This window comes from Eubalaena glacialis, chromosome 8, assembly GCF_028564815.1.
Source record: "Eubalaena glacialis isolate mEubGla1 chromosome 8, mEubGla1.1.hap2.+ XY, whole genome shotgun sequence".
Classification (NCBI taxonomy): domain Eukaryota; kingdom Metazoa; phylum Chordata; class Mammalia; order Artiodactyla; family Balaenidae; genus Eubalaena; species Eubalaena glacialis.
Window position 1 is genome coordinate 78,212,555 of NC_083723.1, and position 25,338 is coordinate 78,237,892.

Genomic DNA, 25,338 nt, shown 5'->3' on the forward strand with positions numbered 1-25,338 from the left:
ATCTGTGGAGTGACGCTTTGAGACTGTTTATCTTATTTTCATCAAATTTTTATTCCCTAGTTTTAGCGTTCATTTATGATTTTTTTTTTTAATTAATTTATTTTTTGGCTGCATTGGGTGTTCGTTGCTGCACGCCCGCTTTTCTCTCTAGTTGTGGTGAGCGGGGGCTGCTACTGTTCATTGCGGTGCTTCTCATTTTGCGGTGGCTTCTCTTGTTGTGGAGCATGGGCTCTAGGCATGTTGGCTTCAGCAGTTGTGGTGCATGGGCTCACTAGTTGTGGCGTGCAGGCTCTAGGGTGTGCGGGCTTCAGTAGTTGTGGCACACGGGCTCAGTAGTTGTGGCGCACGGTCTTAGTTGTTCTGCGGCATGTGGGATCTTCCTGGACCAGGGCTCGAACCCGTGTCCCCTGCATTGGCAGGCGGATTCTTTACCACTGTGCCACCAGGCAAGTCCTTTACCCTATTTTCTGCTTCTTGCCACGTGATTTGTAGTCGTACAGAATTTCTCTACCTTCCGTTCTCCTCTTCCCGAGGTTTTAGGCAGGACCATCTTAGATACTTTTGTTACCAAACTCTCATACACTCTAAAAGTTTGATCGGTTTCCTTATGGGCTTGATCTAGTTGTGTATTAGCCACCTGTTCCCTCTGTTATTGTTTATTTATGTATTGTTATAAATAACATTCTTATGTTTGCAAGTTCATGTATGTCTCCACATGTGTTGTGTTAACTCAAATATTACAGATTAAGGGGACCCTGCTTCATGGTTCTAAAATAGATATGTGATTTAGAGATAAGAAGCTCCAGTGCCCACCAACAGCAAATTTATTTGTAAACAAAGTTAGCTGCCTCAGGAATCTAGAATTTTGAATTAGATTCTCTTAAGGTTTAACAAAAGAAACCTTCCCTTGGCAAAAGATTGAGGTTAAAAGAGTGATGACCAGTCTACCTTTTCCTTTCTTCCCTGAATTTAGATAGGAATCAGTGTTTTAATTGCAGGAAAGAGCAAGACTATGGTATCTCACCCATCAGAAATCGGATCCCTACCAAAGTCTTCGGGTGTTGTGTTTGGGAGTTCATCTATTCAACGACTATTATTAAGGGTCTACTATGTATATCAGCTGGTGCTAAATGCTATGGGGAAAAAAAATAAAGCAAGATAAAAGAGACTGATATTAATGGGAGGGGGGTGCTTTTTTATAGAGAGTACTTAGGAAAGAAAAGTGAGATGGTGATATTTGAATAGGGACCTGAAGGAAGGGGGGCGGGGGCGCTGGGAGGGGTGGAGATGGGGGTGGGGAGCAGAGGGAGCGCCTTACACGCAGCAGGAACGGGGAAATGGGGGAGGAAGTTCAGAGACTGCTTGCTGTGCGTGAGGCTGAGCGTTGGGGCATTGCCATGTTTATATGGTGAAGATGAAGCATCAGCAAAGGACAAGTAGTCGGTGAGGCAGGAGAGTAGAGAGAGAAGGTACTTGGATGCCAGGTGAAGAACCTGTTTCCAGAAAAAGGGAGTAAACTCGGTGAAATGTTGCTGATGGGTCGAGTAGGTTGAAGATAGAGAACTGTAGCCTTGGGGGACCCTGATGTGCTGCTTCAGTGGAGGGGTGGAGACAAACCCTCATTGAAATAGGTTCAAGAGAGAATGCACTGAGTCCGGATGACTCTCGAGAGGATTTTGCTCTCCAGAGGAGCAGAAAAATGGGATGGGATCTAAAGAGTAATGTGGGACCAAGGGAGGGATTTTTCAAGATGGGAGGTGTTATTGTGTTAGTGGGCTGATGGGAATTAGCCGATAGACAAGAAACAATTGTTGACGCAGAAAAGAGGATAGGGTAGCAGAAGCAATGCGCTTGAGCACACGAGCTCCTTGTGATCAAGTACTTGAACGGAGAGATCATTTGAGGTAGGAAGAAGACTAGCATCCACAGTGTCAAGAGGGAAGCTGCGTTTGTTGTATAGTTTGGTACAGTGAACAGAGAAGCAAGTAAAACCAAGTGGGCCACCAGCACATCAGCTTCCTTTTCTGCTCTTGCTTTGATTTCTCTCGTTTCTGGCATCTGTGGATTTCCATTTCTTTGACCTTCACTTTTTTTTTTTTTTAAAAGATGAACGTTTCTGTGATTTAGAGTGGGGGGCAGCGGTGCTGTCCTTCAGTTAGTCCAGTGTGTTTTGTTGCTGGAAGAAATTAAAAATAGATCCTTTGAAAGGATTTAAGAGGCCTTGATGTTATGTTACAGGGGAAACATTATACAGAGAACTTTTAATATCATAATTGAAAGTATCAGAATATACAGTATATGCTAAATAACTATTTGAATGTTCAGAAAAATTCTCTTGCCTTTTAATTATTTGTCTCCTCAGTTAAAGGTGGAAGGACTCATCTGCGTAAATAAGCATAGTTGAAAATATCAGAGATGTTAGTTTAAGCTTTATTGTTAACTTTATTTTTTCAAAATAAAAATATATTTACCTTTTTCCTGATTGTAAAAGAAATACATGTTTGTTGTAAAATATTCAAACAGTACAGAAATGTATAAAGTGAAGTCAGCTCTTCTAACCCACCCTGAAGTCCAGGGGCTTTATAAATGCATATAATTTAAATTATCCAGATCAGAACAGCCCATCTCACAGTGAGTTCTTAAAAAGGACAGGACACAAAACTGACCTTTGTTTCAGAATTAAATGTTTGATAATGAAATGCCAGTCTTAGCTTTTGACTTGTGGGTTTTCCTGATCACTGAGCAGTAAGTACAAAACAGTTTTAAAGATTTGACTTATTTGATGAAATGCGGATTTGTACTTAGCACATCTTGGGGTCCTTTTATAGGAGAATGAGGTACTAAGAGCTGTGGATCACAGTTGCCAGCATGAGGAAAATGAGCAAAGAGCATCAACCCAGAGGGAGAAATCACTACAGCAGAAGAATGAAGATGAAAATAAAGTAGCAGATAAACCTGCCTGGGAGGCAGAAAAGACCACTGAACCTAGAAACGAGGTAAGTCAGTCAGAATATCCCGGCCGTACCATTTTGGCTTTAAGGTAGATTTTATGGCTTTTGATGGTTTGTGTTGAGAATGAATTTTGTATATGTGTGCCTTACCGTTAAGTAAATCTGATATATGAAAATACATGTTTTTTTAAAATTGTGGATGTGGTTATTTGGTTTACAAAGGAATCAGCCCACAGAACATTGTATCTGGTTAAACTCAGACACCCATCCAGGAACTTGCTAGCAGGTTTTGTTGTGTCTGCAAGGGATAAAGAGATGGCTGGCATCCTGAACCCAGGAATCCTCAATCAACCAGCCACTTGCAGAAGCAGCCAGGTTGGCTAGGTCTGGCAGGGCAAGCCAGAGGACCCTGAAGGCATATCACCCTCAATCCAGCTGGGACTTGGGCTCAAGTCCTTACTCGGTCTCCTGGTACGCCACGCTGAAGGGGCAATCCAGGAGCCCACTTTGCATCTTTGACCAGGCCGAGTAGGATAACCTCCTCGGCTCCTCTCTGTATAACCACACTCATCAGCAGTGAAAAGGGTATGTAGAAAGATGAACTCCAGAAGCTAGGCTGAAGGGATGGATTTTTCCTGTAGCCTGTGCTTCCTCCCTTCTTTCACTTGGAACATAATCTGGACCATAATTTTGCTCAGCCCTGCTGAGGTCCTAGCCCACAAGCCTGGCAAACAAATGCTCCAGACGGGTCTGGAGGTTCCACAGACCTTTAACCACTTGACACTTCCCCTGGAAGGTGCCACACCCTTGCAGGTCTTGCCCTGATGGATCTCTCAGCCCTGAATTGCCCCAGGTGGCATTTGGAGCTGTGCCTTGAACAGCTGGGAGGGTAGAGAGAGTACCATGCCTTGTCCCTTCTCAGACAGCCCACCATCATTGTAGCCTTACCTATGTAACATCACACCGAACATTACATGATTAACAGAGTGAAGTCAGAAAACAGCTCTGCTCCCTTTGCCCACCCACCATGCCCCCACCCCCTCCAGCCTATTCTAACCTGTTCTAGGGAACTAGTTCTTCCCTATATGCTGGGTGAAATCTGGGACAGACCCTGTGACTTCTAGATAATCAGACAAAAATTTCTCTCTGGTCATCCCAGTGCAACAGTTGATAAATATAGCCAGTGTAATTCTCAAAAACTGAACTGAAATTTAGTTTTTCCCCTCCTATCCCTGCTGCAGCCTCAAAGCCTGGCTGAGTGGAAAGGGGTGTGTGTGGCCAGCTTCTCGGTTTCCCCAGTTCTTCCTCCCTTGCTTGTACAGACAGCCGTCTTCTCTGGAGCTGAGGGTGTGTGATGGGTGGTAAGAGCTCAGGACAGGTGTTCCTTGACTGGTGCCAGCCTGAAACTGTTTTCCCTGGACCGTAGGATGTTATTTAAAACTGCTTCTCTGTTGGATGGGCTCTTTCATTTCACAGGTTCTTTGGAGACCCCACCACCCAGCTGGGAGTCCTTCACCTGCCCCTCTTCACAAGGACACATGCACCTCCACCTCCAGGTGGCCTCTCAACCACATGCTGGTCCTGGAAACCTGCACCTCACCTCGTCAGTCCAATCACTTCTCTAACTGCAGCCCTTGCTTGGCCTCTTGCCCTTATTTTTCAGGCAAGCTGTGGATGCACATCTGCTGTGTTCCCTAAACACACCATGTTTCTATGTGGTTTCTAAGTCCCTTTTTGCTAGTCTCATGGTGGGGAGCTCACCCCAAAGAACCCTCCCATTTTCACTTTACCTCTCAGGCTGTTCAACACTTTTATGACCTGCAGTTGAGGATCCCATCGCAGCCTGGCATTTCACTGTGAAATGCAGGTGTTTCCACTTGCCTCTGCTCTTACCCACTGTTGTTCTCCCCAGGCCTTGTGTTTTCCTTGTAATTCATGTACCTTGCTGTGGCTTTACCACCTGCTTACACACACACACATCAGTGCCAGTGAACACTGAAAGAACCATATTTGTTTTGAAGGAGACATTTCAGCTCACTTTCCTGAATGCCTCCCAAGTCATCTTTTTTGAGGCAAAACATGTTTTTACCACTTCATTGTGTATAGATTTATGCTCTTGGTTCATTTTTCTCCTGGGTATGTCTTTGCCATTACACCCCTTCACTAGACTTCCCAGAAAAGTAGCAACTGTGTTTTCTACTTTTTTGAATTACCTATAGTAACTAAGGTAGTTACTATCACTGCTAGATAACAGGCACTCGTTAAATAATAATGAAGCAATAGATGAAGTAGGGAGCTTTCCTCGGAGAATTAAAAATTTGACTTGAGACAAACATCAATTTGAACAAAACCTTCTAGAAACACATTAATTATTTAGAGCATGACACGACAATTATACATTTCTTGTAGGAGCATCTAACAATGCATCTGCTCTTTTACTGAGATATGTTACTTAGTAGGGAGTTGTCTGTGACCAAAGTGAATCACTGACATAATTTACTCTTTAACAGTAAGTTCTTTCTAGCCCCACTGCAAGCCTGGACTTGGCTAGCTGTTAATAAAGACTAAATACACAGTATATATAGGTGTATATATACTGGTCTGAAGATACTTTCTTCTCACTAAAGACAAGTTGAATTTATATATTGTTTCATCTTTTAAAAGGTATAAAATTAAATGTGTCCACCATATTTTTTGAATACTCCTAATGATCTGTTCAAAATGCAGTGAATTCTTGATGAAAAATAGAACTGTTTGTATTTTATGTGAAGATTTAGGAAGGAGGATGACTGCAAACAGAATGCTGTCCATAGTTAAAGCCCTCAAGTAGAAGGCATCAGCCCATGAGGTTCTGAATAGAAGTGAATGAGGGGATTTTTTTTAAGAGGTGAAGGCAGGTTTAAGGGAAACACGAAGGAAGAGGGAGGCGCCCCCATGGACTAGCAGCTACCTGAAGCCAACACCACCCTCAGAGCAAAGGAACCTGGGGAGAAATGCAGCTCAATGAGGTGTCACACCTTGCACCCGCCCATCTCTTGCCTCTGTCTCTTGTGGAATCACCCAGGGAGCTAGCTCCTCAGACCTCTATCTCCAGGGGGCACTGAAGAAGAGGAAACAGGTATCTAATGAAACACATCTTTGACTAGCCTGAAGGATCAGTCCGTAATTCATTTTAAGCAGAATGATCTTCATACATAACATAATACTTCTATGTTCTACATATTAAGGGTTTCTTTTCTGCAAAGTGTTATTTACCCACAGTTAAGGATTGTTTTTGCAGGAATGCAGATTTGTGCTGATGTTATTCATTCTCACACACATGTGACCATCAGATTTTGGTCAGTGGTTGGCCAGGACTGATGAATCAAGTTTCTGAAATTTCTTAACTAGGAATCATTTAAAATGATCCAACTGGTGAAGAAGTCTGCTACCCACTAAGAATGTGTCATTTGCCAGTTAAAGAAAAACAAGAAATCTTATTCACCAGTTTACCTTAAGTCCTATAGCATCCACAGAAATAGACAGAAAGCCTTGAAAACATGGCTTCATAGAACCCAAGGTATTTTTTAGAAAAAGAAACCAAGTATTTATACCCACATATACAAAATCAGTCCAGCTGATCTGAATCTTCAAAAAAGAAAACCCTAAAGTAAAAAGTTGGGGGTGGGAGTTATACACAGCACATTAGTCAGGAATGTGAACTTGCTAACATGTAAAGACATCCCTTTGACACATCAGATACAGAAATCCTGGGTAAGACAGAATGGATAATATCTTCAAATGTATAACTGAACTCAAAAGCAAGACACAGAACTCTACAGATACAAGCAGCAAAGAGGGAACTCAAAATCCAGAATTTAAGACAGTCAGGCACCAAGGCTGAGGAGTCCCCAAGAACTGTATCCAGATGCCACATGACAGAGGCTGGAGTTGAAGAGTTCCCCGCTTTAAAGCTCAATGTTTAAAGGCTCTTCTGGTTCAGGAAATGAGGAATAGAACAATTCTAGCCACCAGCGAGGAGACAGAGCAAGGAAGCTGTCCATCCAACCTTTAGAAATCAGAACACTAAGTGGTGTGGATTCAGACTACCATCACCATCAGGAATCCTGAGTCAAGAAAAGGTCTAGAAAATGATACAAAAACTGGTCCTTGCAGAGAAAAGTATAAAACCTAGTTCATAAACCCTTGGTATGTGTCATTCCTATAGAAACTGTTCTCAACAAAGATGAGCTCACCTTTACATATAAAAAGAAAAGACAGTGATAGAATAAGAAAAATCTAAATTATTTCTAATAGGAGTCCCAGGAGAGGCTGGGAAGTATGAAGGAGAAGCAGTATTCAAAAAGTTTATGGCAGAATATATCCAAAAATTAAAATGATCTTACGGCTCAGATTAAAGGAATACACAGAGTCCCAAGCAGAGTAAATAAGTTAAATCCCAGACATATCACAGTGAAATGGCAGGGCAACAAAGACTTAAGAAAAAAATCTTTAAAACTACCCAAGGGAAAAAAAGATTAGCTGTTATAAAATGACAGACCGATAGCAAACATGTCAGTAGTAATAAATGCCGTAAGACAGGGCTGAGGAAAAACATTAAGCTTGATAAACTAACACTTAAGCATGAAAGCAAAATAATTCCAGGTTACAAAGACTAAAGAGTTCATGGAGCCGATCTAGAGAACTATCAAAGTAATTATTTCAACAAACTAAACCCTCAAGGGAGGAGACAAAGCAGTAACAAGAAGCTGATAGAACTTTGGTAACTCCAAATATGTATTTGACTGAAAAGTGCAACATCTTGTAATCAATTTGGAAAGTTGGCTGGAGAGGAACAAAATAAGGTGGAACTAAGAATATAAGCTAAAAACATAAGATGAAGAACGGTTAGGGCAGGAATGGAGGAGTTGTCGAGTTAAAGGTTTAAAGCAAGATGTTAAAATACTGAGTACTAAAAAAGGAATAGAACGTAAAAATTTCAAACTAGAGATAAAAATCCACCAGGGATGCAACACCTGGTTTACCCTTTCCAGATTAAGCCTAAAAGCCCCAACCACTTCAGTCTTTTAATTTAAATGAATGATGCACCTTCTTTTTCTAGAGACATCGAAATGGAACAGACACATCTTTCTCTCTGGAAGACTTATTTCAGTTGCTTTCATCACAGCCTGAAAATCCACTGGAGGTAATTGGAATCTTGGCTTTTATCCTTGCAGGAAAAATATCTGCAGTGACCTCTCTGTGAATAAACACAACCTTATTACCTGGGATACACAGCAGTTTAAACTAATACTTAGATAACGGTTTCTAGTGCATTATTTAAGCACAGACTTAGGATTTACTTTTTATAGAAACACTTCTTTGGAGAATTAGCCAAATATGTATAGTTCCCCCTTCCAAATAATCACAAAGATAAAATCAAATTCATAAAATCCATATTGAATCAAAACGGCAGTACATAACTTGACTAAGTAAGGCACACCTTAGTTTTTCTAGCAGCATTACACTTTATGCTGGTCCAGTTTGCTTTAAGACACATCTCCCCCCACAGTAAGACTGTTTTCACTATTGCTGTGATTATCCGTGACAGTCCACAAGGTGGACTTAGATTGCCAACAGCTAGGGTAAGAAAGATATTACAATTTTTGAATAACAAGACCTTTCATACTAACATAATTTTTCTAATTTCCCACGATGTTCAAAGAACAAATCTTTCCCTGACATAGCATGTTCTCACCTGGGCTCACATCATGTATTCTATTGCATTATTTAACTAAGGGAGTTATTCGTAGCCAACAGCATATCCTTACTTACATAGAGGAATTAACACAAGAGGAATAAGAAGTATTGTATTAGGCACTAGAACTGCTATTAAAAGTTTTATGTTATAGTGTTTTCCTTTCCTTTTTCAGGGCATCTCACTGGGAGACAGTCCTCTCCCAGGAAGCATCAACGATGGCATGAATTCTCCTACACATTATAATGCAAATTTTAGCCAGGCTATAAGTCACGATGTAAATCTCCATGAGGCCATGTTGTTGTGTCCTGACAATACATTTAGAAGGGATCCAGTAGCAAGGACTTCACAGCCACAAGAACTATTTCTGCAGTTAAATTCTCCTCTTACCAATCCTGAACACACCCTTTCTGGAACTAATTTGACAGGATTTCTTCCATTTGACAATCAGATGAGGAATCTAACAAACCAAGACCTTCTGTATGACCTTGATATAAACATATTTGATGAGATAAATGTAATGTCTTTGGCCACAGAAGGTGGTTTTGATCCAATGGAAGTTTCTCAGCTTTTTGAAGAACCAGATTCTGATTCTGGGCTTTCCTTAAACTCAAGCCACAATAGCACCTCTGTCACCAAGTCTAACTCCTCGCGCTCTGTATGTGAAGGTGCTTCACGTTCTAGCAGTGACCTTGGATCTCTTTTCCACCGTGACTTAGAAGGGGCTGTAGGAGGCTGCTACCCAGAGCCCACTAAACTTTGTCACATGGATCATAGGAGTGACTCTCATTTTCCTGGGGACCTTGCATTTCAACCCGTATTACATAACCACACTTACCACTTAAAGCCAAGTGCACTAAAATCCACTTATGAATCTTTTTCATGGCCTGGGAAGTCACAGAAAATAAGGCGTGGGTACCTCAATGACACAGACAGAAACTTAAGCCGTGATGAACGGCGTGCTAAAGCTCTGCACATCCCTTTTTCTGTGGATGAAATTGTCCACATGCCTGTAGATTCTTTCAACAGCATGCTAAGCAGGTACTATCTCACAGATTTTCAAGTGTCGCTCATCCGTGATATTAGACGAAGAGGGAAAAATAAAGTTGCTGCTCAGAACTGCCGTAGGCGCAAACTGGATGTAATTTTGAATCTGGAAGATGATGTATGTAACTTGCAAGCAAAGAAGGAAACCCTTAAGAGAGAGCGATCCCAGTGTCACAAAGCTATAAACATAATGAAACAGAAACTGCATGATCTCTATCATGATGTTTTTAGTAGGTTAAGAGATGATGAAGGTAGGCCAGTCAATCCAAACCAGTATGCTCTTCAGTGCAGCCTTGATGGAAGTGTTTTGATTGTACCCAAGGAATTGGTGACCCCAGGCCAAAAAAAGGAAAACCAAAAAGGAAAACGAAAAAGTGAGAGAAGAAATTGAAGATGGATTCCATCCATATGCATAAAGCCGTAACGTTCAGAAACTGATCAAAAACCATTGAATCTGCTTCAAAGTTTAGCTCGTTATCTACTGCTACTTCACTCAGTTAAGGCTACATTTTGAAGCTTATATGGACCAGTTTAGGACTTCAGTATCAGACTTGGGGGCTTAAGCCACAATGTTTCATGAACTCCTAATAGTATGTAGAAATAGGGTGATGTGAAAACTTGGTAACAACTGTCCTTCACTAGCCATTTCTTAGTAAGATGGTCCCTTCAAAGAGAGCAAACACTGGATGTAATCATTTCAAAACATGTTTTTATGATTTAAAATACAAGTAGCCTTAACATTTTCATTTAGTTTTCAAGAACTGTTTTAGCTTACTTTTGATGAAAACTTATGTAGCTTTTTCTGTGGAAATAAATTTTGTACTTGATTTTATAAAGTACTAACTTTCCCCTTTTATACAGAAATCCTAAGCAAACTTCTCTTCCAAAATACCCTCATTTAAAAACACAGGTGATTATCTAGCAAATCAGGCAGCATAGTGTTAAATTTTAAAAATTACATAAATTGATCACTCAAGTCAAACCAAATATAGTGAACACCGAACCAACAAGCAAAATTCCCCCCCTTAGACCTAACACATAAAACATGACATGAAATAGACCAAGCTCTACACCAGGATGCCCAAACAAAAACTGGAGCTTTAAAATATTACTGCATTAGGCTTTAACACCTGAGGACAAAGAGCCTCCCTCCCTCTCATAAATAGGACTAATTCCCTGGCAGTAAAGCCAGCCTGTAGGGATAGCTCCACATCTGGAACACTGACAGCTCACACCAAAAAAAACCCAACTTGCTTAAATATGGAAAGATTTAAGCAAGCATGTACAGGAGGCCATACAAGAACGCAGACCACCACACTAAGGGATGATAAGCACAGACTTTGCAAAGAAATGAAAATACTGAAGCAAAATGAAAGATATTCAAAGAGGCAAAAACATAGCCATTTGATAAAAAGAATAGAAATAATGGCACTTGAAATGAAACCTCAAGAATTTTCTGTAGACAACTGCCCTGTCAAGGTTTTAGAACATTAACAAGAATACTGTTAGTCTAATTTCAAAATTAGAAGAATCAAGGTTGTCAGATGTTTTCTGCAGTTAGAGTAATTGCCTAATAACATAAATGTCACAAGTCAAAGTTATTTTGGGTTACAGAAATGTAGGGTGTGGGTTTTTATAGTAAACCTTTATACTTTAAATTGGAGCTAGGAATTTGTTTCAAGCCCCACATAGTAGCAAAATGCTTCTAGATGCAAGTTTCACTCTTCTGACCAGTTTTGTGCAATAACCACTTTTTCAATGGTGACAGGCTGGCTTTTTGCAAGGGAGCCCACCTCAAATGTCTTAGCTTCTTAAATACAGAGCTTCAAGGCACATTCTTTCAAGCCTACATACAATGTAATATGCCACGACCAATTGTTTTGAAACTGCAGGTATCCCGATTTGCTCAATTTCAGTGCTTGCTCTTGTCAGGCTCAGCATTCTCCCCAATCCCTGAAAATATCAGGAACATCAAATGGGCAAAAAAGAGGCACACAGCGGAGAGAGCTGGGATTCAAAACATTCACAGCAACTGAAATTTTGAGATCCATAAGGTATTTGGTGCATTGTGACCGAAGGTCAACGAATGCAGCTTTCACCAGCCAGTTTCATCTCATTTGCCATGGGCTAGTTTCTGGTCACTTTGTACAAATACCACACTGCTCTTCAGTACAGTGCTGAAGCTGCTTCCTCTCCATCACTGATATGTCAGCAGTGAAAATTTCACACCACTATTTTAGCCTAAGCTCCCTACTTACAGATTAAGATACACCAAGATTGACTATTCTGCTCAGTAGTCTTTATCGAGTTGGAAGGAATAGGTGGAGTGTTGAGAAAATTTGATTCTCAAGCTTTTATAAACAGATCAAAATGTCAAGTTCTAATGGAAGCCATATGCATTTTAATTTTACTGTGACTGCTGAACAGAGCTGTTAGCTATCTGACCCATTCCTTAAATAGTGTAATCAGTCTTTAGCTAATCTGAACAAGACATGGATAAACAGTCAAGACTTACTTGAATTGAGAAACAGTTCCATCAATCAAGGTTAGGGGGATGATAAACTTAAGTTCCCAAGTGTCTCCAAGTATTTGTTTGGGGGTTTAAATACAGACTCAAGCTGCAAGAGGACCCACAGAACTAGGTAAGATCAGCAATCTTTACACCCATACATCTGGTAGTCTGTATAATTGGCCTTCGGCCTCTTTGAAGCATGTTTTTTGCTAGGCATCATTTTCCCTCCTGATTTCAGTGGACTGGCCCAAACTTACATTTCATTTTTAACTGCTCCCAACATAAAAGTAGTCTTACCTTCCTTACTTATAGAAAATACTGTTATTCCTGAAATCATCCCTTTGTCATAGAATTACATCAGTTGAAAATTAATAGTGAAATCTGGTTCCAACAGGCGCTCAGCATCTCATTTGTCCTTTTCCTATTAAAACCTTATTTCCTTTTGGTAGCTAACAACAGGCCATGATGAAATCCTCACAGGGAAATTACAACTATTGCGTGTAATCTTCAAGCAACGTGTGCTCAATAAGATGTGGATATATGGGTTCCATTTCAAGGCTGGCTCCAGTTCAGCACTGACCTTTAGAATACAGGAGCAGTTAGAAGTCAGCCCAGCTGCCAGAACAACAAAGTGATCCTATGGAGTACATATTAGTGCTTAATAATTTAAATATTTTTCACTTAAATACTTTAGTTGCAGTAATAGCAGAGCATTAAAATCATTGGGTATACCACCTGAGAATATTTGTTCCAAACTTTAGACTGATTTAAAATATAACTAAACCACAATGTACACACGCCCTTTGGGTATACTGAGATTAGTGATGTTTTCTACCTTCTGCAAAGGCACCACATATGCACACACGTTTGAACTAGTAATTGTCATTACTAAGGAACCAAGACATGATTCTTTTAAAGCCTCCCTTAATTGCCTCTCAGTACTTTTAAATATTAAGAATCACTTCAGACCAACTTTTAACGTACTTATGCACTTAATCGGAATATTGAAAACCACACAGAAGATCCAGTTTCAAAAGCTTTTACCAAAGAGGAAAACACTCCAGGTATGGGAGCCATCCCCCAAGATGGCTCCCAATAACGCTTGCTTTTTGGTCATGTGAGTAAAACCCTCCCCTCCCACATTGTGATCACAAGATAACTTACAAAAACACTGGTTGTATTGAGGATTCTTTTGTTGCTTCACTATGGGTAAAGGAAATAGCCAGTACCAACCTTCAGTCCTGTCAGTAGGCCATTTTGGATTCAAATATTCCAGCCCCAGTCATGTTTTCCCTGACTTACATACAACCCTGAGCTTCAGCTAGAAATCGCACAGCTAAGCTGCTTCCAAATTGCTGACCTACAAACACACTGTGAGGTGAAAATATAACAGTACTCTAAAATATTTCCTTTTAGAAAAAAAGGTCCTTAAATCTCAATTTCTAAAAGAAAATTAGCAGCTCAACACACAACATACACACAAAATACTCAACATTACCTATTGCATGTTTCAATAAGCTAGGTCATTTCGCCCTGTTAATACGTAATACAGATGTCTTCCCCTATTTGTGCTGGTGTTAAACGCTGGGTATTTTAGGGTTGTATTATACCAACTTGATTTATCTTCTTCAAAAGTTAACTTCTTTGTAGAGCTAGACATTTTTAAGACATTAAGAATTATTTTTTCCTAGTAAATCCATGGCCAAATGTAAACAAATTTATAGCTGAAAATGGACGCAAAGCTCATCTTCCGTTAGCCATCATTAGTTTGACTTACCTGTGAGATACCTCATATCAAAACCAAAAGAAATAGAACAAGTCAACTTTACTCTTTGTCCCCTATTTTTCTGGTTTTTCATTTCAGGTGAACATCCAAGTAAGAAACTCACTGCTTGCTATTAAATTTTATCCACCATGTTTAACCCTTTAAGACAACCACCTGATACTAACTGTATAACGAAACAGAGCTAATTCACATTTGAGAAACTAATGACAGAGTTTGTCTCAGTGCCTTTGCATAGCCACTTAAACTTGGTTGGACCACTTCAGCTGGTTAGAATCTGTAATGACTTTAAAACCACCACCAGCAATGTTAAACATACAAGGCAAAGCCAGAAATCTGTAGCATTATTCAAACGCTGAATATACAGTGTATAAAGAATGGCATTTTATTAGGGACAGCCAATAATGTCCACAGTGCTTTTCTCGTTTGTCTATCCGTATTGAAAGGAAAATGGCAATATGCATTGCTTTGAGAAACTGCTTTAGAAATCTAGCAGATGGCAATCCTTTAGACAACTTAATGTTCATAGAACAAGATTCACATTTTATGTGTAAACATTACACCAAGTATTTGAATACAAAAGTATTTATTTTAATAAACTTTATATTTAAAATAGAATTTTAATCTGTCTACTCACAAAACCTAATTCAAAACACGATACATTTCTCTCTCTAGCTGATTTGATGTTACTCCGTTACAAACAATACTCAATTTGTAATTGTTTTATATTAAGAACCTGTACTAAATGAAGTCTGTTATTTTATCAGAAAACATTTCCCTTTAATCTTAAAGAGTGCTTTTTAAAATGAAGGCACCAACAAGAACTACTTTCAGATGGTACAGAATTTCTTATTTCTTGAAGATTCTGTGGTTGACCACTTCTTCATTAGTTACCTGCAGCAAGACACCTTCCTGCCAAAGGAAAAAAAAAGTATCTGAAGAAGTTTATCATGTTTGTCCAAAGAACCTAAATAATTTCAGTGGTGGTCTTAGGATCAAAGAAGACTCACAGGTGCATACAGTAGAATATGCCCTGATTATCACATTCCTGAAAAGGCAATAAAGCCAGGCAATCAATCTCTGATGACATCTAAGAAATGAAACTTCAGCAGCCAACCTACGTCTCTCCTATAGGTTAAGGGATTGGGAAAGAATTACCACATTTAAACCTAAGTATTTAGAATTGGATACATACAAGATTTATAATGTAGACACTTTTATTCATAAATATAAATTATCTGAAAGTAGATTTAACCATCTTGCCCTACCGTCTCCTTAGCCTGATCCTGATAAGCATGTAAAGCTAGAACCGTATCAAAATAACAGAAGAACAAAACGTCTTTATTTTTAATAAAAAAAAAATCCCTAGTTCACTCAAAATGCTTGATCCAAGAAATGTGAATACACAAGGGTGTAACGATGGGAAATTTCATGATTTATTCAACTTGCAGCCTAACTTTTACCTACCATTTCACTACCAACACCACTGAAGGAACCAAGAAAAGCTTTATTAATGATCACTTGGCTTGCCTCAGCTGTTGAAATGAAGCACTTTACAGTCTTTGTGGCAGCAGAATATACTTGTCCATGGTTCATATCAATGCTAAAATTCCAGCAGGGAAAAAAATGATATGTTAAGCACCTGAATCTTCATAGAGGGGGAAGGGGATGGGAAAGAAGGAAAAAAAGGGGGAAAAAAACAACCAAAATAATTTAAGTAAATGACAGATTGGAAAACAGGGTTTATAAAATTATTCTCTTGAGTTTATAAATTGTTAAACTCAATTTATAGCTATGTTAAACTACATGAGAACCACTATACTGAAAGACCATTGAAGAGTATTAGTTTATCTTTTGGGGAGGAAAATTAAGAAAGGAAAAGTAAATGAGATCTTACCTAAAGAAGTTTAACTGAAGCTTAGAACTATTTTGCTCTACACCCTCAGCTTTCGTTGGCATCCTTATAAACTACTGTAGTTAAAGCTTTGTAGAAACAGCACAGTTTCTTAAGACTGGCTGAACTTAGTAGCCGTCAAGAGTTCTCTTGTACTAGACCTGTATCCCTGAAGAGTACCTCGCTGGGGTTATTTCCTTTCCTTGCATTGAAGAAGCAGCATCTAAAAGATCTAAAAAGGTGTTTCTCCTTGCAGAGATATCCCTTAAGTTATCTACATAATTTAATCCTGATGAATTGCAAACAACACACTTATATCTGACCAGCATTTATCTTACACAAATGTAACAACAGCTTTGCAATGGACCTTAATTATACTACCCACTCCTTAACTTATTTAAAATAAAAAGTCTATAATTACACAATTTCCTTTAGAATTATTTTATTAAATCATAAATGTACAACAGCTTCTTAACTCTACACACGCACTTAAATTTTTTTTAAAGGAAAAACGTTATGTCTTATTACACCATGATCCTGGCTAATAGCTTTTCAAAACTTTGAGAAAAATCTTAAAAAAGGTTTCACATGTCACCTGAAACTTACAAATTTAACATTATCAAAGAAGGAATGCTTCTACACTCTTACAAAGACCACTAGAAAGAAACAACAATTAAAAAGCTAAGAAACTGTCTCAAAGGCATTTTTTTTTTTTTTTTTTTTTTTACAATCCTTCCTCCACAGTAAGGTAATGTTATTAAATAATCCAATCCATTCACAAAATGGCTCTCTGCATCTGCTCTGGTGTCTTCTGCCATATCACTGCATATTTATGCATGACTGAGATAAGAGTTTCCTTAACATTGTTATTTCGATAACCTGAAGCTGTTCTGTTACCTCTGGGCTCTCATCCTCTCCTATTTATACAGTGAAGCCTGTTTCAACAGAAGTAAAGAGTAAAAAAAAATAGGTTATGAAATTATCCATCTAACCAGATTTTAAGGAAAGATAACATGATCCTAAAAAGCTTTTAACTCCTGGCAGCTAGGTCTCCCAAGACATTAATAACGTGAAACTTAAAAGCTACTTACCCATGGTAAATAGGAAGAAGCTCAATATCGGCTTCTCCCTCCATAACCCCCACTTCCTCCACTGCCTCCTGGACCATAGTTTCCTAGAATTATTGGAACAAGAGAAAGCAAACTTATTTTGATTTCCCAAGTTCTACAGCTAATTTTATTTTACAGCCATACACTCCTTAAAACATGCAGATCAGAGACCATTACTTGTTTCTAGTTAGCCTCGTTAACTCAGAAGATTAAATTATCCAGATTCACAGATTTTTCAACTTTTCCCTCTAAACCTGAAAACATTTTACTACTGCTACTTCTTTAGAGGGCTCTCTTCCATGATCATTTAGAAGTTTTAAGAAAGTATACTCAGCGAAAGAAACATAAGGAATCTGTTTCTGTCCCACTAACAACTCAACAATGATTTGAACGAAAAGTTCAGATTTACTAAATTAGCTTTCTAAGAGTCATACAAAATTTATACCACTTGCAATATGCTCAGCAATTTTATTTAGCTTTTTCTTAATCAGCCAAAGGGAAAAACTCCACTGAAAACATCTAATCCATTTCACTAACCCCAAAATATTCTGTATCACTGAACATCCCACCTCCACCACAACAATCCCCCCCCAGTGATATTTTTATTTTCCCAGAATTTTACTCTCAGTAACAATGTGTATTTGATGGGAAGTGTTACCCAAGCATAAACTTGAAAGTTATCTTTCTTCAGAGTCATGAAACACTAATATTTTCATCACAAATTTGAAAAATCTAATAAATTACCTCCACCATATGGTCCCCCCATGTTTCTGCTACCACCAAAGTTTCCACTCTTCATTGGACCGTAGTTAGAAGGTTGCTGGTTATAATTTCCAAAATCATTATAATTTCCACTTCCATAATTTCCTGTAAAAAATTTGGAAATTTCTGTACAATAAACCCCATAACACAACCAAGTATTAAACCAGTAATACATGCTAAGTACTTAAGACAAAATTCCCACAAAAACAAATCAGAACAAATGCACAACACCTATCTACAATTCTACATTTTTTTTTTAAAAGACAACCATCAACAACAATGAAATGAAAAATCTCACGTGTTGAAAATCATTAATTCCAATTCAAATTCCCACATAAAGATGCAGGTGAATTTATTACCTCCTCCATAGTTGTCATAACCACCTCCGTAGCCCCCACCCTGGTTGCCATATCCAGGTCCTCCACCACCATATCCTCCTCTTCCTCCTCCATAACCAGGGCTACCTCCAAAATTGCCACCTATTATAAAATAAGCCTTTAAGTAATTACTTAATATTTTCAATGCCATTTGAACACCCACTTCCAGCTTTCCAAAACACGTACTTTTTAAGTAAGATATTCGTTCTACAAAATCTCTAAAATCCTCAAGGGCAGATTCTGATATCCATCCTTGGTAAACAGTTAGGGGTGGGGAATGCCTACCCACTAACAACTGGATAAAACCTTTAGAAATACCTGTAATGCCACAGGTCTCCCCTAAAACTAAAGACACATCATGGATTCTCTGGAAGATATCTTGAAATCCTATTTATATTTTGTGCAAGGTTGTAGGTGGGGTGGGGCAGACCGAGATGTGTAGACTAATGGAACAAAGTAGAAGAGCCACATCTTCCTGCTGGTCCGAAAGATTAAGTTCCCAACTCATGTTTCCTTGTGAATTACCATGTCTCTTAAATAAAATACCCACCACCCTTCTCCGGAGTAGAAATGGGGGGGAGGACCAGAAATCAGCAAACTTGCATGTAATTAAACTTAAATTGGTAGTCTCAGATTGCTTGCAGTAAGTACAAAAACTCATCTTTCTCAAACCAAATCAATATTTGGTTTTCAAAGCAATATTGGAAATAAACTTATGTGACTCCAAAGTCATGCCTAATGAAGGCAAAACCAGAAATAAGGCCTATTATTTAGATCAGTTTTAAATGTCTTGTTCCTTTCTATTAAGACATTTGTCAGCAAGTATCACTCTTTCCTGTATTTCAACAAAACATATCACTTCATATTTAACAGTGGCTCACCACCTTAGCTGGATACAGGAGCACACTTGTGTATGTTTTGGAAAAGTTCCTTTGGGGACTTTTGGAACATTATCCTCCTAGATTCATCTTGGTAAGAGCTAAGACAACACAGGGCTCTTATATACATTCCCCTTACATGTTAATCTTGCTCATAACCACTTGTCCATACTTTTTCAGGAAAACAGTATACAAAATATCTCATCTATCTCCAATTCTTTTGCTTGAAGAACAACAGGACATCTTTAAATGGCATTTTTAAATTCTCATTTAAAATCTACCCAACTGATTTTGCAAAAGTACACAAACACCTACAACTATATTTTTCCTTTTATAATTTACAACAGGTAAAATGCAAATCAGAATAAAAATCCAAATAACTGAACCATCATCACCTAATCCCTTTACAAAAGGTAAAACATTAAGAAAAATTTCATGTATACACTCAAAAACGGACAACACACAGTGTGATTCAATCTTAAGACGCGTAGAAGAAACTGACCTCCAGGTCCTCCTCCATACCCATTATAGCCATCCCCAAATCCACGACCACTTCCATATCCATCTGTTAAGGGAAGAAAAAAAAAAGATTATTCTCCTGTGGTTCATGCCACTCAATTCCTTACCCTCCCTTCCTCCACGTTATCTATTAGTATCTATAAATAAGAGTTATTAGGAACCCTTTCCCCTTGTGCTGTACACTGCTGTTACTGTGTATTTTATGCTGTATTTTAGTGTTAAAAATACACTAAAGTATGTGATTCAATTTCATCATCAGGATAACTGCCTGATTTGGGGCTTGACTTGGCAAGTCTCCACTTAAGATATTCATTTATAAAAAGGAATGACAATGGACAGGGGCAGTTTTTCTGTTGGCACCACAATACATTATTCAGATTAACCTACATATAAAGCCCAAAGCAAAAAACAAAGACACAAACCTCTTCAAACCTACACGTATAAGCCTCTACGTATTTCCACCGACTATTCAGGAATACCTCATAAATTTAAGATGGCTGCACTATCTTAACTTTTCCAGAAACTGAAAACCATAAAGGATCTACGCAATTATTTATCCTTAACTATAACTATAGGACTTTTAAAATGTTACCTCTTGCCTAGCCAAATCAGAATATCCCATTAGGACAGAACCTACATTAGATCTTAAGAATAACTTTTTAAAAATTAGGTTGGATTTCCTAGATTCTAATTAAAACTCACTCATAGTTTTCAAGCACATTCACCCTTCTAAACTTAGAAGGCGGACTTACCAGATCCTCCTCTGAAGTTACTTCCTGGTCCTGGTCCAAAATTTCCACCACCTCCGCGAGAATCTCCAAAACCAAAGTTGCCTATGATAAGTACCCTGGTTAGTAACAAACACTTATACAAATAAATCTTAAGAAAAAAATGGAATTGAAGTTACCTCCTCTTCCACTTCTAGAACTTTGGACTTCCTGCATTTCTTGCCTAGATAAAGCCTTCCTTACTTCTGCATTATGACCATTGATAGTATGGTATTTCTGCACTGGAATGAAAAGTTCAGAGTCCATTAAGTCAGCATCCTATAATATTAGCTAAGTTACAAGTTAAACTTTACTTTTTAACAAAGTTTTGGGTGTTAACATACCCAAAACTTAAAATGTGAAAGAGCCACACCCCTAGCACTTATAGACACTTACACACAATCTTATCCACAGGATCATGGTCATCAAAAGTAACAAACCCAAAGCCTCTTTTCTTTCCAGACTGCCTATCGGTAATTATCTCAATGGTATCAATTTTTCCATATTCCTCAAAGTAATCTCTAAGATGATGTTCCTCAGTATCTTCTTTAATTCCACCTACAAACAGCTTCTTCACAGTTACATGAGCCCCTGGCTTTCCAGATTCCTGAAACAGAAAAAAATCATCCTGACTGAAGAAACCACAAACATGAACGAAAGCACACTATCTGAGTAACATACATGGCTTCTATCCTATGACCAAATACTAAGGCACCTTATGAATAAGAACCTAGTCTTTGAAATAACTTAGTCTAGGAAATTAAAAGCACAGAAACCCAACGAAGCTCTATTAAAGAAACAAAAACACTTTGGGCTAAATACAGATAACTTCGTTCTTTTAAAAGTCACTTTCTAATCTTGAGCAAGAGCGAAATGCAATTTTCCTCAAAACTGTTTGAACAAGTTATGTATTTGCTCACCTCTCTTGCAACAGCACGTTTTGGCTCAACCACTCTCCCATCAATTGAATGAGGTCTTGCAGCCATGGCAGCATCAACCTCAGCCATGGATGAAAAAGTTACAAAACCAAATCCTCTTGATCTTTTGCTTGCAGGATCCCTCATTACCTTTAAATCCAAAGGAGTGATGTTACCATTTAATCTCATCACTTACAGCATTTTAAAATAACGAACATGAATTTAAAAGTGATTTTCTCCACGATTCATTCATTTTAAACAAAGAAACCCAACACTTGAAGGACTACTATCCCTAAGCACTTCCACACTTAACGTACCACACAATCTGTAAGTTTTCCCCATTGCTCGTAGTAGTTCCTCAAACTTTCTTCTGTAGTTTCAAAGCTCAAGCCACCAATAAAGAGTTTACGGAATTGTTCCTTTTCTCTCTGCAAAGGAAAACATCATTTCAATTTTTATTTACATTTTCTCTTTATGTGCAGGAAATTAAATTCTTAAATATGAGGTGACCTGCTGGCAGAGTACCTTTTTCCTCTCCAAAGGAACAGTTTCTAAAGTTTTCTGGGGGGGGAAAAAAAAAACTTACATCAAATTTAAACCATATGTTAAACTGCATTAGTTGTGTTACACCAAAAAAAATTGCCTCAGCTGAACTACACAAATTTCAAAATCATTAATGCTTGATCTATATTTACTTCACATTAAATTATTTTAAACAAATCTAGCATTACTTAGTTAAAAAAAAACTTTCTGAAGAAAAAGCAGCAAATCTACTCCCTGGTGACTGAAAAGTTAAGATTCTTATCAAAATCTGCATTCAATCCTATAACCCAAAACAGAGAACTTTTAAATATTCCGTTTAAATATAAATTTTCAAAATATAAAAACTGTTGCCTTTTTATAACCAAGAATTGCCATTTATTTCAGGATTCAGTTATTTGAAAAGTGAGTTTCCCTTCATTGCTCCCTCTGGTGGTGATTCTAATGTAACGCAATTTTCAAAAACCTAGTATTGTTCTCTCCCCATATACCAACTCTCCATTACCGGAAATTTTAAGCATTCAATATATGTACCAAAATATCCTTAAAATTTACCTCTCTTCTGACCAAGGCAGAATAACTTTCATAATTAACGGTGTCTAAAACTTAAAAAAGTTTTAACATAGCTAGTTTTTGACATGTAGACAACACAGAAACAATCTGAACCGTTACTGAGCGTAAAAGCAGAAACATAGTAAGACACTGTAATCATCTCACTTTTCAAAACCATAAAAATATTTAAATGACCACTGTAACTATCCCGTAGCTACAAAGTACTACAATTTACACTTCACCATGTTGAACTTAGTGGTCTTCTGGCAAATTACACAGCATAAACAACTTTCACATGTGAAAAGAAAAAGAGCCTGGGCTGAAAACTCAATCCTTACAAACCAGCAAGCAAATAAGTTGCATTAACAGCTCTGTATTTTGGGCTATCAGTTAAGGAAGGCTGGGTCATTGTTTTCAATTGACTAGGTTAAAAAACTAAGAATATTCAGAAACGAAAGTTAGTCACAACGTCCATGACCAACTGTTATGAAACAGCATTACAACTCTCAACCCATAGTTCTATGAAGTTCCTCTCTCCATGCATGACAGTCTCAGTAAATACAGCAATAAGCAATTCAGTTTTTTCCCTATATAGTTAACTTTTCAGGATTCTGAAAATTTTGAAAACAAATTATCAAACTAGCTCCTGAGACACTTAAAAAACAATTATAGAGATTACTTAGCATACTGATATTTGGACTCTTAAGCAAATTTTACTTACTCCAAATATTGTCAGTTAATAGGCCTTTTAAAACCCAAATAAATTAAATAGATTAAAAAAATACATCTACAACTTTTACAAATCACTAACAAAGGCAAAAACTCATTACTTACCTCATTTTCCAAACTTACCCGCTGTCCACTATTGATTACAAACAAAGTTATTTTATAAGCGTGCTTAGGGCCAAGGAAAATACCCAGGTAGACCCCCTTCGCTTGAGACCTTATGTTTATCAATGTAATCATCAACCATGATTGCAAACATAAACGAGAAAAGCAAGTGACAAAGTTCAAAAACATAGCGGCCCAGCCTAAAAGTTTTGTATATAGCAATACACGCATTGAAAGACTGAGCCATGTTTTAACCAGAGTACAACTATAAAGTCATTTTTATTTCATTTTCATCATGATTTCTAGCTTATCACTAATAAGTACCTGTGGTCTTGCCCAGTAAAGATTAAATTTCCCAGTAAAAATAATATTTAAAATACAAATACTACATTTCAAAGAGAATCCTTCAGTTAAAGGATTCTGACCCGGAATACCGCCCCCCACAGACCTCCTTCCCCCACGGCCTCCCACATAGTCGGTAGTAAGCTGATGGCTCTAAATCTGATTCTTCATTTCTAAAGTTTCCTACGATTCAACTGCCTTTTTAATCACCGCAGACCCAGATAAAACCGTTACTCAAATAAACAAGGGCTGGAAAACAAAATGTGGTCTTCATACTACCGCTCGCCTTAAACCGGGCCCGACACCCTAGATGGTTTTACCTCCTCCTAAGCCGTGCGAACCCGCCCTGGAGAACGCCGCCCCCTCCCCCGCCCTTCGGTGCGGCTCCTGAACGCAATGGCGCCATTTCATCGAGGGGAAGGGAGCGAGCCTCTAATGAGGTGCGCAAGACTTTAAAAACCCAAGCTCACAAGACACTCGGAGTCCACCTCGAAACGGCATGAAAACAGCCCCAGAAAAAAAAAATAGTTAACCACTTCTATTCTTTGTTAAAAGAGTCAAACTAGTTGAACTTCGAGAGTTAAAAGGAAAACACTACGAGGAAGGAGAGAAATGAAAATGGCGGCCGCCAAATCCGGTTCCCGGGAGGGGGGAGGGGAAGCTCCGCAGTCCCGCTCGCGAGGACCCGAAGCCCGCCGAAACGCTCAAGCGCGGAGACGCCGGGGCCCCCAAACCAGCGTGCTGTAAAAAGGGAGTAACAATTCCTGCCTCCGCGCCCCATTTTCACTAAAGTGGGGCTGCGTCCGCCATGTGGAAGCTCCCCATCCCCCACCCCCAGCAAAGGGAAATGGCGCCGGGAGACTGAGGGTGGGGAAAGCGCTGTACAATCAGGCCTCCACTAACGACCCCTCTTCAAAAATATCCTGAGGCCAGCCGCTTCTGAAGTGGCCCAATTTCGCTGCCGCTCTCCCACGGAGGCGGATAGCCGACTTCCAATGAGGCGCCAACGGCCTCGCCATGCCCTTTCCAACAACTCATTGATTTCAAACCCGTTACCTCCATCGCGGACTCAGTCGCTTCAGCCCGATTTCCCGCAGCCGAGCGAGATGAGAGAGCTCTCCGCGGACGAACACGAACCGGACTCGTCCTGGCGCTGTAGTGAGAACTGCCGCTGCTCGAGAAACAACACCGCTAGGAGCACCTCCACTCTGGACCCGGCGCTGCTGCTACTGCCGCTAGAGCCGCTGCCGCCGCTTTTCTAGAACCTTCCCCCCGACTAACGCGTCCTCCCCTACGTCAGGCCGTTGCGTAAACGCCCTAACCGCCGCCAATGGCGGGAACGCTCTACGGCCTCCTTGCGCCAAGTACGTGCCCCTCCCCCCCTGCGGCCAGTAGTGGTGCTTGACGTCAGTTGCGTAAAAGGGCTCTGTGAATTGTGGAAGGCTCGAGTTCTGCGTATATGACTCTCGGAACTGGGTCCAGCCCCCGCCTTAGCGCAGGGCAGGTGAGAAACGGTCGCGCATTTTGAAATTAACGCTGTTGGGAGGAGCTTAATCTTCAGCCCAGAGGTCCAGCCCCCTCAACCCCGGAGGTGGTCCTTATAGCAACGCTTTGATAATCTCCCCCTACCCCCGTCTTAAAAAAACTTAGTAGCCTTCTCTACTGCGTTTTCCCTCCCCCATCCTTCCTCCCCTGCGCGGAGGACCGACTCGGCCCCTTCCGGAAACACCCGAAGCGACTTCTAGTCAAAAAATTACACTTCACGCTCCACCAACGTAACCCTGGCCAACGCTTTTGGGGTCGACCTCGCGGGTAGTCGA

The 25,338-nt window shown here is 39.3% G+C and overlaps 2 protein-coding genes across 6 annotated transcripts in view; one reads left to right on the forward strand and one right to left on the reverse strand.

Annotated features, from left to right (window-relative positions):
* NFE2L3 (NFE2 like bZIP transcription factor 3) overlaps window positions 1-10,534 on the forward strand; it is a 36,539-nt gene extending 26,005 nt beyond the window's left edge. Inside the window, exons 2-4 of the mRNA XM_061197846.1 lie at window positions 2,829-2,996; window positions 8,053-8,136; window positions 8,864-10,534. Of these exons, the coding sequence (XP_061053829.1) occupies window positions 2,829-2,996; window positions 8,053-8,136; window positions 8,864-10,126 (1,515 nt within the window). The 3' untranslated portion in view covers window positions 10,127-10,534. The remainder of the gene's footprint in view (window positions 1-2,828; window positions 2,997-8,052; window positions 8,137-8,863) is intronic.
* Window positions 10,535-14,599: 4,065 nt separating this feature from the next.
* On the reverse strand, window positions 14,600-24,808 carry HNRNPA2B1 (heterogeneous nuclear ribonucleoprotein A2/B1). 5 transcript variants are annotated; one of them, XR_009701838.1, is made up of 14 exons: window positions 24,575-24,806; window positions 21,779-21,814; window positions 21,571-21,681; window positions 21,257-21,403; window positions 20,733-20,943; window positions 20,477-20,578; window positions 20,322-20,402; window positions 19,553-19,615; window positions 18,155-18,274; window positions 17,778-17,900; window positions 17,016-17,098; window positions 15,928-16,859; window positions 15,498-15,633; window positions 14,600-14,942 (listed from the first exon to the last, which is right to left on the reverse strand). XR_009701838.1 is itself a non-coding variant. In XM_061198604.1 (12 exons), exons 1-11 carry the CDS (start codon window positions 24,578-24,580, stop codon window positions 17,037-17,039), a joined length of 1,062 nt encoding a protein of 353 aa, XP_061054587.1. In that variant the 5' UTR covers window positions 24,581-24,808; the 3' UTR covers window positions 14,600-14,942; window positions 17,016-17,036. The 5 variants fall into 5 exon arrangements, 1 of the variants encoding a protein (XP_061054587.1); XR_009701839.1 differs by lacking the exon at window positions 15,928-16,859 and having other exon boundaries at window positions 24,575-24,808; XR_009701841.1 differs by lacking the exon at window positions 18,155-18,274 and having other exon boundaries at window positions 24,575-24,807.
* Between the last annotated feature and the right edge of the window lie 530 nt (window positions 24,809-25,338).

Coding starts and splice junctions, on each gene's coding strand:
- HNRNPA2B1 (XM_061198604.1), bottom strand. Junction 20,403..20,476: donor TTCTAGAAGTGGAAGAGGAG/GTAACTTCAATT, acceptor TACTTATCATAG/GCAACTTTGGTTTTGGAGAT. Junction 17,099..17,777: donor GGGGGGACCATATGGTGGAG/GTAATTTATTAG, acceptor CAATAATTCTAG/GAAACTATGGTCCAGGAGGC.